The sequence below is a fragment of the Egretta garzetta genome, unplaced genomic scaffold (genome assembly GCF_000687185.1).
Source record: "Egretta garzetta isolate BGI_Z169 unplaced genomic scaffold, ASM68718v1 scaffold377, whole genome shotgun sequence".
In the NCBI taxonomy this organism is placed as follows: domain Eukaryota; kingdom Metazoa; phylum Chordata; class Aves; order Pelecaniformes; family Ardeidae; genus Egretta; species Egretta garzetta.
The window spans coordinates 622,297-634,082 of record NW_009260339.1 but is presented as its reverse complement, the minus strand read 5'-3'; the positions used below and the strand labels follow the sequence as shown (position 1 = coordinate 634,082).

The 11,786-nt window shown below is 40.0% G+C and overlaps 1 protein-coding gene across 1 annotated transcript in view; it reads left to right on the top strand.

Moving 5' to 3' along the window:
- Positions 1 to 11,786, top strand: part of CKAP2 (cytoskeleton associated protein 2) — a 13,879-nt gene that overhangs the window by 1,123 nt on the left and 970 nt on the right. Inside the window, exons 2-9 of the mRNA XM_009642634.2 lie at positions 8 to 74; positions 1,937 to 2,024; positions 4,677 to 4,752; positions 6,572 to 7,389; positions 8,423 to 8,609; positions 9,185 to 9,352; positions 9,860 to 9,932; positions 10,646 to 11,033. Of these exons, the coding sequence (XP_009640929.1) occupies positions 8 to 74; positions 1,937 to 2,024; positions 4,677 to 4,752; positions 6,572 to 7,389; positions 8,423 to 8,609; positions 9,185 to 9,352; positions 9,860 to 9,932; positions 10,646 to 11,033 (1,865 nt within the window). The remainder of the gene's footprint in view (positions 1 to 7; positions 75 to 1,936; positions 2,025 to 4,676; positions 4,753 to 6,571; positions 7,390 to 8,422; positions 8,610 to 9,184; positions 9,353 to 9,859; positions 9,933 to 10,645; positions 11,034 to 11,786) is intronic.

The window sequence follows — 11,786 nt, the reverse complement described above, 5'->3', positions numbered from 1 at the left end:
TCCTCAGGCGGGGTCTGAGAGCGGATGGGTCTTGGCAGCAGCGCCCGCTGTTGTGGCCTTAGAGCTTCTGACGGGTGCGAGCGGGCCGATGAGATTTCACCCTCCCCTCGCAGGGCTGGGGCCGGCGCGCTGCGCCCCGGCCCGGCTTCCAGCGTGAAAGCCTTTCTTCGTGCTCAAAGGTGCGCCTCCGTGTAAGGGCATCCTGTTGAAACAAGCAAATGCTCCGATCTAGGCCTGCACTCTCCTGTTTATTACTTTCTGACCGGTTCGGCTTCTCCAAGTTAACCGAACCGAATTGCTTTGATGGGGCTTTGCCGTCTGGCGTCGGGGAGACCTGGGCTTGTGAAGCAGAAGGTGGCTGGGAGGCTGTCCGGAGCAGGCTGAGCTCGCTGCTGTGCAGCACCCCGGCAGGCGCACCTCTGGTGTGCATCTCTGGTCTACGCCTCTTCAGAAGTGGGGGATGTACACTGCCTCTCAGACTTCATTCAGCGTGGACTTGGACAGCTGTGCTAAAAAAAGCACTGCACCCCAAGCGAAACACAGGGCTGCTGCAAGGCTAAGTCTCAATCCACCCTGCTGTCTGTGCGTTTCAGGCTGTGGTGTGCCAGTGCAGGAGAAAGAGCTTGCCGTTTTCTGCTCCTCCCATACCGGGAGGAGGTTCTGAGGGCAATTACCCCATTCTGTGAGATGACAACTTTTTATCATGGAGAATGTGCAGTCAAATGCATGCTTTTTTTCAGGATTAACATTCAGGTCCTGAAAGGCAATAATGTTTTCACAATTTCTACTGTCTGAACTTCAGTAATACAGAAGTATCTCAGCGTTGAGGGAAGATGTTGATGGACCTTGCAGACATTTCTGTGGTGTGAATCAAGAACAATGGGCAAGACAAAATATGAAAGATAAGGAACGTGTACAAACAGATTCAAAAGGGGACTCTTGCCTGCCTAAGGAGGGGCAGAAATTGGGTTTTATATGCAAGTCCATTGAATGCTTCAACTGCTGAATGAGCCTGTCTGTGATGGAGAATGGCACAATGCCACGAGTTCCTGAATGCCATAAAGGAATTGTTGTTCCGAGTCAAAGATAGTGCTTTAACTTCTTGCTCTCACATCCCACTGCATGTGAAATAGTTGTAAGGCTTGGAGCCTTAGCTGTCTAGACTGGCTGTGCAGATGCTTGAGCTTGCTTTGTGTGGCAGGAACTTCTTATCCCAGCTGCTTCCAGCAAGCCAGGGTCACTAGCTCCCTAGGCGAATAAGGAAAGGTCTCTGAAAAAGATCAACAGTGTGGTCCCATGAAGGACATAAGTCTCTGGTGTGAAGTCAACCAGTGAAAACATGGGAAATAGTACCCTGTTCTGGAATGACTTTCTGTATTAAGACAGTGACAGCTTCAGACCTTTTCAGAATAATTTTTTTCCTGTTATTAACATTCCCATTGGTCCAGTGTTTGTGCAGATGTCCAGATGACAACAGAAGAGAAGCAAATGATTTTATAGATGGTCAGTTTGGTTCACGTGCACAATGTCTTTCATGTGTGCTATACTTACCTCACTGCTGTCACAAGTGAGAAGTGTGCTTGCTGAACCAACAGTAAGTATGTTAAATACTGGGCAGGCATCCAACAGATAAAAGAGTGAGCCTGATTTCTTCAGATAACAAAATCTTGTTTCTCTTTGCTTAGTGTAGCAAAACAGGTATATTGTGTAGCTGTGAAATTACATTCAAACGCCCCTTGGATATAGCCTTTCTCAAGAAAAGAGAAATGTGTAAGACATTGTAAGATGTGAATATTAAACTAAACTTTGTTAATCCATGGTGTCTATGTTTTATAATGTCTTGATGCTTTTCTAATTGCACTGCCTTTTTTCTAAGAGATAAAGTTTGTCTGGCTGAAAATGTAATGTTTGGTTGTTTTTTTTTTAAACCCACTAGAACAAAGACGACAAAAAGTTGAAGAATATCTATCAAGAAAAAAGACCTTTTCTGGCGTGCCCATTCAAGAAAACCAGGCATCCATCAGGTAGTATCTCTGCTATGGCTTACATTCCTTTAGAAAAGTCCATGGTTGGTGGGAAAGATGCAAATAACAGTTCTTGCAGAGAACCTCAACCAAAAGGTGAGACCGTGCAATGAGACTGGTGACCACATGAATTTCCTAAAGTCCATTTATTGTCAGCAAATATTAAAAGTTTTTGTTAAGCAAATGCATAAGAGATGCCATTCATGAAGTATATTATCTGCTCCTCTAGAGACTGGGGCAGGACAGGATACCTTCATGGCAGAACTCTTATTGCAGATGCCACTTTGCTGTTTCCCTCTATAACCTGCCTTCTGCAAGTGACATTTTTTCCCTGCTTTCTACTCACACTATGCTGCATGCATTCTCAATCAATTTGATCTAGCTTCATTGTATTTTTATTGTTACTAATTCACTAGTTTCTGCTAAAAGCAAATACACTGTAATAAACCCCAGCCTGTATGATGGCCGGCAGGTAGGTATAAAGTTCTGTAAACAGAATGTGGGCACCTATCTCCAATTAGTATTGCTTTTTTTTATTGACTTGTATTTAAATCATCTTCTTGCCATTGTCTGTTGTCTGGACATTTAGTCTAAGACCTTCTGTTGTGGTTGAACCCAGCAGGCGGGTAAACACCACACAGCCATTGGCTCACTCCCTCCCCACCCTCAGTGGCACGGGGAAGAGAATGGGAAAAAAGGTAAAATTTGTGAGTTGAGATAAAGCCAGTAAGACAGAAAAAGAAGGGAAAATAATAAAGGTAAAAGAATATACAAAACAAGTGATGCACAATGCAATTGCTCACCACATGCTGACCAATCCCCAGCCAGCTCCTGAGCAGCAGCTGCGTGCACCCCAGCCAACTCCCCCCAGTTTTTTCTTCAGCTTGATGTCATATGGTATAGAATATCACTTGGGCCAGTTTGGGTAAGCTGTCCTGGCTGTGCCCCCTCCCAGCTTCTTGTGCACCTCCAGCCTCCTCACTGGCAGGGCAGTATGAGAGGCTGAAAAGTCCTTGACTTCGTGTAAGCACTGCTCAGCAACAACTAAAACATCAGGGTGTTATCAACATTATTCTCATCCTAAATCTAAAACACAGCACTATGCCAGCTACTAGGAAGAAAATTAACTCTATCCCAGCCAAAACCAGGACACCTTCCCATAAGCAACAGAAGTTTCTCTAGAGAAGACAGTGGTGTGAAGGAGTACAGAGGGTTCTAGCACTAGCATGAGTTCATGGTGTAGCTTTGTCACTTATTTTCATGTTTTTGTGAATGGTAAGTTGTCTGAAATTTATTCCCATCTAAATGGGAAGTCTTGCTTACCATTTAGCATACTTGAGGTGGCATGGTCCCATGTTCAACAGCACAGAACTACTTGGTAGTACAAATCTAACTGAACAATGACCCTTGAATATAAAATATGCATGAATATATGGGTAAACATAATCTGTCAAAGACTTGCTCTGTGTAGCAGGAAAAGGCAAGTGCTTTCATGTAGAAAGCTACCTTGTGTTAGAAAACCAGTGCCAACTACTTTCAATGTAGCAATGCTCTCAATTTAGCATTTGATCTACTTTACTTCTCCTTGCTTTTGGTTTCTTCTCTGGCTATTAAATTCCAGGGCTTTTCATAGTTTTCAGTTAACTCATTATTTAGAACCATCATGTATGTGGGTATAACTAATGCTTTTATTTTGCAGATATTTCCTTTTTGTGAAGCTATCACTGTTCCACACTCACTTCTGTTTGGTTCCCTTAACATGTATTCTCTATCATGGATGACAGAGGTGATAACATGATGCAGACTGCTTCTTCCAGCTTTTCAAAGTCACTAATGCATCTCTGTCGTTATTTTCACTAACATACCTTCGTTTTCAACTCTGCTAGCTTCCAGAAGATTATCTGATGCAAAGATATCAGTTGCTAACTGGAATGTTAATTTTCAGTCACATGCAGTAGTGCCACGTGTTTCATATGTGAATGCATCATGAAGTGTTTGAGGAAGAATTTTTATTTGTAACTTTAAATTGAGATGTTTTTCTTCTGAGCTGTCAATAAGTTTTCATAGTTGCTAGGAGACAATACTGGTCTTGATGGTTTTGTTACTGGGTAGTCTGATACCAGCTCTGATGCCTGACTACAGGTTTTGGAACCTGTCAGTGTGGCAGGAACTGTGTATCCTTGTTCAGACTTGCCTCAAATGGCCTGGCCTCTGATGATTGCAGTAGCTGAGTTTCAACTCCTTGCACTGCTCCCCCTTCCCCCTCAACTGCAGCATTTAGAAACTTGACCTTCTGCAGCAGATATGTCAGGCCAGACAGGTTGGTGCTCATCCTTAAACATGATAATGGCACCTGCAGTAAATAGGGTCTGTTCTCTTTTTCTTCCTCTCTGTTAGCCAGCTCTTTATGGTGCAAGAAGGGATGTTTTGCAGCCTGGGCCCTGACCAGTGTTGCTTAGCCATTTATTTTTTTCTGGAGGAAGAGTACAAGCTGAAAAAAAAAATGCTTCAGCATGAATTCAGCCTGCGGGCTGCTACCTGGGCCATGGAAACTTACTCTAAAAGTACATTCTTTTGTTATATTGCAGGATGATTTAAGATTTAAGATAGCTTCTTTTTTTTTTTTTTTTTTTTTTTTTTTTTTTTTTGCAGTAGCAGAACTAGGAGAGCAACTAGCAATAAACTACGAGACAAAATACAGCTTTCATCACCTCCAAAGCCAGGAATGGTAAGTTTTTGATGGATATTCAAATACCAATGGCACACTGTTTCTGTGGCTACAATGTTCCACTCACTTAAACTGTATTTAAGTTACACAACTAACAGAGCATGAGAAGTTTGCAGGTGCAGAAATGGAGTTTGTTAAAACTTTATTCAGTGACTGCTTAATATATGCTTTTTAGAGAGTTGTTGCATTACTCTATATAATGGTTCATATTGATATTCAGCTTGTACCTGACTGGAGAGGTATTGATATTCAGCTTGTACCTGACTGGAGAGGGGTTTAAAGAGGACACCATTATTGCTGGAACAATGATTAAAATTTAACAACTTTTCTTGAGACTCTCCGTACATTTTGGATATATTTTCAGTCTTCAGCAAAGTTATTCAAAATCTGAGCAAGGTTTTCTGTCGGAGTAGAAAATTCTTCTATTACTGTAATCTGTTACTTGGGGAAAAAAACAAGCTACTAACAAAACAAACTGGTGTTGCTGGCAAACCTAATGTAATCAGAAGTAGATGGTAATACCTAATCAGAGTTCAAGGGAACATCTTCTCTATATCATTGTGTCACTTTTCCAGAATTAAGATGCATGTGGTTGTGCTGCTTAGAAATAGTAAAATACAGATTCTTCTCCAGACCTGTTCTCAGGGAGAGGTGAGGAAAAAATAGACACAAAACCTGTATTCATATTAGATGGGTTTGAGTTTGGGTTCCGAAAGATTTGAGACACCTGGGGTTATTTGAGGAGGAAAGCAAAAAACTTAAAACTTCAAAACTGAGTGTTGAGGGGAACAATTCCAAAAGTGATAACAAATGTGTGTTAGAAATCTCCTGAAGGGAGATATTTTGGCCTGTGTTAATGTCTCATGTGATTTCAAAGTTGAGTTAAACTACATAGCTTCCTTAAACAGCAACGCTTGTACTCAAGCTCTATTTATTGGCTTGGTCAAATATAACTTCTAAGCCTGAATAACAGATGAGGAAATGAGGTGCAGTGTAGTTTTCTTACAATTCAAGGGCATCTTCCTTAAAGGAGAAGAGTACCAGCTTCTGCAGATTTCCATGAGTTATTCACATATTTTTATTTTTTTTTCTGCCTTTGGATCTTTCACTCTTCCATAAGCTGCTGCTTGGACAATGCTGAATTAGTTGCTGTAGAGCATCTTCTTTGAAGGAAAAAAAACAGGTCTCACTTCTCATGGCCTCTGGGCTAGTGTTCTGCTGAGAACATATGGTTGACAGTTTCAGGGAGTAGTAAGGCCATACAAAACTCACATATCTATTCTTAACTACAGCATCCTATGGCTCATTAGTAAGAAAAAAAAAAATCTCCCTCTTCTGGTAATGTATCCTAACTACACGCTTTACTCACTACCTCTAGTTAGTAGGCTATCCACGTCAAGAGGTGCTGCCATTAAGTGATGGGGAATGCAGACTGAGATACTGCTTTTGACTATGTACAGCCTAAAGCAAGTTTCTACTTTACGACTCTTCTTAGAAGGTGATTTTGGCAGCTAAAAGCCAGCAGTTGCTTTAAGAGAGTTGTTTCTGTAAGAAGAGTGTAGCCCTCAGGGTTGGCCTTCTTACTTCCAAGGCAGAGTTTAAATAATCCATACTTGATTTTTGATGTGAATTCTGCAATAATAGTTGACAAATATTCTAAGTCTATATATATATATGTATTACTTTTGCAGATACTTTTAAAGTGGCATTTACTGTTAATCACTTCAGTCCTGTAAATGAGTGAAAGCCTCTTTAGAAACAAGTAACATGCAGCATGAATGTACTTCTAACATCTCCATGGATATGCTTTTAATTTCAGGAAAATAAAGAGAATGCTAATAAACTGTCATGGGATCAGTCAAGTGGAACCTCAGAAAAAAATGTTAATTTAAAGTCTTCCACAATCACACTGACAAATTCCATAACAGGCACCAACTATAATCCTGAGGATCATGCTTCCAAGGATGAAGTATCTGAAATAAAATCTCAGCATGTGTCACTTAGTAAGTCCTTCTTGCAAATAAAAAGCATAAAAGAGAAGCAATTGATTGCAGAAAAACAAAATTCAACTGTCAGCCTACCAAAGAAACCAGTGCTTGGTACATATCGTGGCAAAGTTATCCAATCCAAGATAAACTCATTCCGAAAAGCACCAAAAAGTGAGGGGGAAAAAAGTTCTTTGCCAGAGAAGAAGCTTCTTCCTCTTGCCACCAAACCAGCAGCAAGATCTTTGTCCACAAGCACCTGTAGTGTAGTTCAGAAGACCATCAAAGTCACAAAATACCCTAATTCTGTAAAGCCAAATGGTGTCCTCCCACTCCAGAGCAAACCATCTGCCAAAGCTGCTATTAACTCACAGTCCAGTCTGAAAAAACAGCAGCCGACATCTGTAGTGCCAAAGAAAGCAACGGTCCAAAAAATGACTGGTGGAAGGGGACCACAGACTTTGAAGGCTGCTTCTAGAAATTTTGACTGCAGAGCACTAGGAGGGAAGAAATGTGCAGATGCTTGTGAAGATGTGAGACCGGAAGCTCCAGCAAAAGCCATTTCTGTTCCTGATATAAAGTCAGGACAGGATTTTAAAACTAATGGCAACAGAAATTCTGTTCTGCCAAAAGAGTCAGCAGAAGAGAGAAGGTAACCGAATTACTTGCTGTCGTAGCTTGGTCTTGGGAGGTAGTTAGACCTTCTTTCCAAGAATACCTGTTTTGATCTCTTTCTTGCTGTAGGTGCACTGAAAAATAAGAACCGAGTGTTTGAACTTGATGCCCGAGGGCAGCAGACTGAAACTGTAGACTTAATACTGAGAAATCTGGATTCAGACTAATTGCAGCAGCTCTTTGGGCTTACAACTTGTCCTGTGCGGTTATAAATAGAAAATGTATATTGCTCAAGCTCTCTGGTTTTTAGGCTAAGTGTTGTGACAGCCTTAAGCATGACATAATCCTGTAAGCAAACTGCCCATGCAGGTTTTTTTTTTTAAAAAAAAAATTACTGCAGCATGTATATAGAAGTGAGTACGTTTATGGACTGAAGGAGAGCGCTTGTCAATGACTTATCTTTCAGCTTGGCGAATGCAGCTTAGATGATGGGGTGAAGATTCATAATCTAGAAGTTACTTGGTAACTTCTTGGTAGAGCTCCTTGTACAAAGTCACATTTACTAAAAACTGGTGGTCTAGGGGGGTTGGGTTGAAATTAAATACATAAGAAGACTGAATTACACTTACATGTCCGTTTCAGATTTTAAAAGCTGTGTGATAGGGTTGTTCTGGGCTGCTCTCCATGCTTTGTGTCTTTTGAGACAACTTCTAGTTTTCTGGTTTGGAGTGGGATTAAGGAAGAGAGGTGGCATGGATGAATAAATCGGAAGCATTTTTTTTACCCCCTTGGAAAAAAGGGTCTGTAGCGTAAGTCTCTTGTTTCTGCTGGAAAGGGAGAGATTAAAGTGTTCTGACCTGATAAGATACCTAAAGCAGATAGTGATATGCATGGTTCTGAAATTCCCACGGAGGGTCTAAATGGCACCTGCATTCCTTTTAGCATTAAAGGGAGAGGACTCAAGGACTATCTGGAAGGTACACCCATGTGTGCCTTACCCTAGTTAGTGTCAGTCAATGCAAAAAATGATAAAACATCTGTCACTTAAGCTAATAATATTTTAAATGCAGAGCTCGCCTGGATTTATGGAGGACATCTAGAGGAAAAGTAATGAGGAGACCTCCTATATCTGTGCTTCTGGGACCCCAGTCTAAAAGCAAACAACAAGAATTCTCTTCTGGTGATTCTATAGAGCATGTATTACATAGTGAAAAGGTCAACAAGACTCTCGCAGAATGTCTGCAGTTAACTGAACAGGTATTCAGTCCTTTGCCTACCAAGTTCTAATCATGTAGGTCCCTACAATGTGCAAGCCCTACAGGTGTGCTGGACCTATCAATCAGATGCAAGAGACTAATTGCTCCCCGCATTAAGCAATATCAGCTTTTTGCTGACACCTGAAGAAATTTAGTTCTCACTTAAGTTTTGCTAACTTACTGAACAACTCAATAAGATCAGGCAAAAATGGTAACATAATCAAGTAGAAAATCTGTAATGTAATGAGAGTAGCTATGAAGTAATTAATCTAACACAAGTTTGCATTTGCAGAAACTTGCCTGGACTTCTGAAAAAGTCTGGTTTAAGTAGTTCTGAAGGTGTCTATGCATTCTACTATCCCTTCTACTTCCAATACTGTATGAATAATTCTCATTTGGAAGAATAGGTGAATGACTGTTCTGCTCAGTTTCATAGTTCTTGGAAATAATTTCCATCTTCAACTTTCAGGGTTCCTCTCCAAAGAAGGAGAGGAACTTTCTAGTTCAAAACCAGCTATAATACAGCACCTCAAATTGTTCACTGCATTTAAATCTCTGCTCTTATGTTGACTTTAGGGATGTCAAGGTGATGAAGTACGTGCCATGTTGGAAGATCTGACACAGAGCCTTCCTGGGGCTAAAAAACTTGCGAAATATTGGATCTGCTGCATGCGTCTCGAACAGATGGGCCCTCTTGAAAAGCTTATTGCTGTCTATGAGGAGGCCATTTTGGCAGGAGCAATGGTGAGCAGCTTGCCTTCAAGTTTGAGATTAACAAATATAAAGGCATGAGAGTATGGTATATAATACAACTACTTCTGATTTTTTTTAATAAAACCTGTTATAGTGAAGAGAGTCATGTGATCTATTTGAACATAAATTGGATTTGGGTTGCTCTGTAAGCACTGTAGATACTTTCAAGAAGAAAGGTTTAGGACCATCAAAATACTGTATGATGTTCCACCTAGAAGAAATTAAGGACTAAGACTTCTAGTATCACTAGAAACCCAAACAGAACTTATTTTTTACATTTACTGATGGACTTAATTCCTGTACTTTAATATCAGTGAGATTTCAGGGCAGCAAATACAGGATTCACTTGTGTTCTGACTCAGGTCTGAACAGCATTAAATGAAGAGTTTATAACATCATGTGGTCTGTACCACTTCCCCTGTAACTGTTATACCAAATAAGCTGAAATGGTGATTAATTTTGGAATTGTTTTTCTAAAACAATACAACTTTTTTCCAGCCTAAAGATGACTTGCGACACACACTAATAGATACTATGAAAAATACTGAAAGCCTTTTTAAGTCTGAGGATGGTAAGTCTGAGTACTCTGTTCTAGTTAAATGTCTGGCTTGACAGGCAACATAAGCTAACCGTTTAAGCTATTTGTGCCTATATTAAATTCTGTTTCATGAAAACTTCTCTGTGATAGTTTTGTACTCAATTGTCTTTGAAAACAACCTTGACTAAACTAATTCATTTCAATTGCAGGCACGTTAAAATGAGTAGTGGAGATATTTTTGTATTCAAACTTTCTACTTAAACCCTATCAAAGCAATGTTGTCCAGCTATTTTAGCCTGATAATCAAAGAGTAAATAAAAACATTCTTGTGAGCTAAAAATCAGTTCTCTTACACAAACTCCTAGTAGATGCATGGTTGTGTTATGACACAGTGTCAATTAAAGGTGGTATATATTCCAACTTTGGAAGCAAAGTAGCCATAAACATTCCTGTTCAATGTAACATAACCTGACAAGTATTTTATCCCAGAAACTTGTTCAGACCTGCTGTACTTGGGAAGGAAGAGAATGACTTCTCAGGATGTACTTAGCTTTAGTTTTCAGGTTGCAGGTTCTTGAAGGTGACTAAAATTATTAGTAATTTAAATTGCTGTGGCTCATACTCAACACATATTTAACTTCCATTCTCACTTAAAGCTTTAAGATTTTGGAGATCTGCCTAAAACATTAACTTATCTTTAGTTGTAGTTAATCACAGATGTACTTTCTTCAATCTTTCTTTTTTAGTGGGAACTGTGGTAGAAGCTCACTTAAGTGAGGTAGTGGAAATCAGCGAGGAACCAAATTTGTCCGTCGAGCAGGTTCAGGAGGCCTTTAGGGATCTCTGCTGTGAGGATGGCCAAAAAGCAGAGAATGATGAGAAGAAGGCAGAAACTAGCAGCGAAATGATAAAAAAAGAAACCGATTTAGATTTGAAGCAGAGAGAAGATACCTTGCCAAAAAAGAATAAAAAGCACAAGACTAAAGAACATACAAAAAAGAAAGGAAAACATAAAACAGAAGAGCAGATTGAGGATGGGGTAAAAGATATAGCCCAAGTAGTTAATTCTCCAGAGAAGAATGACACATACTGTTTAACAAGATACAATCTAGCTACCACATCATACTTGGAAAGGTAAGATTACTTCAGGTAAGCATGGGAAGTTTGCAGTGTCTGGGGCAACAGTAATGTTTGTGTCCTGTTGAAACAGGGAGACACTGCATTTGTGAACACCTAGTTAAAAACTCTCTAGAACTTAGTTTTTCAGGATTGCTTCCTCTTCCTTCAGAAGGAAGTTTGGTGGTTTTTCGTTTTTTTTTTTTTTTTTTAAATTCCTCTATTTACTCAAACTGTTTTTCTTTTTGAATGCTTCACTACAGTGTAATCAAACCTCTTTGTGGCAGAGACATAAATTCCAGGTTTAGGATCCCCTTCCACAGCTGTAGCAGTTCTACACTGTGCTAGGTGAAAAGTAGGTGTCTCCAGTCTTCCCCTTTTCAAATGTAGATGTTTTACACAAATGTAATGTTTTACAACGCAGAAGTGAACAAGACATAACTGTCCTGTAAAAAGATTGTCTTAATTGTACCTTGAGGCAAAAATCTGGGTAGTAATCTCAGGACAAAACAGGTAACACTTAAATTCTTTTTTTGCCACAAGGTTTCTTCTAAGATAGTAGACTTGGGAAAAGTTCTGCTCAGCTTTGGCATCTGATGAAGCTGGAGTCCTGGCATCTGTCTGCTGTCCTTCATAGCAGGAAGAACAGCTTCCCTGTGATGGAATGGGGGGGCATTTGCCTTTGGAAACTTTTCAAGAGGTTCTCCAGATTAAAATATTTTGCCTAAGAAGAGAGTTGTGCATGTGGTCTTAACTGTATGAATGGGAAAG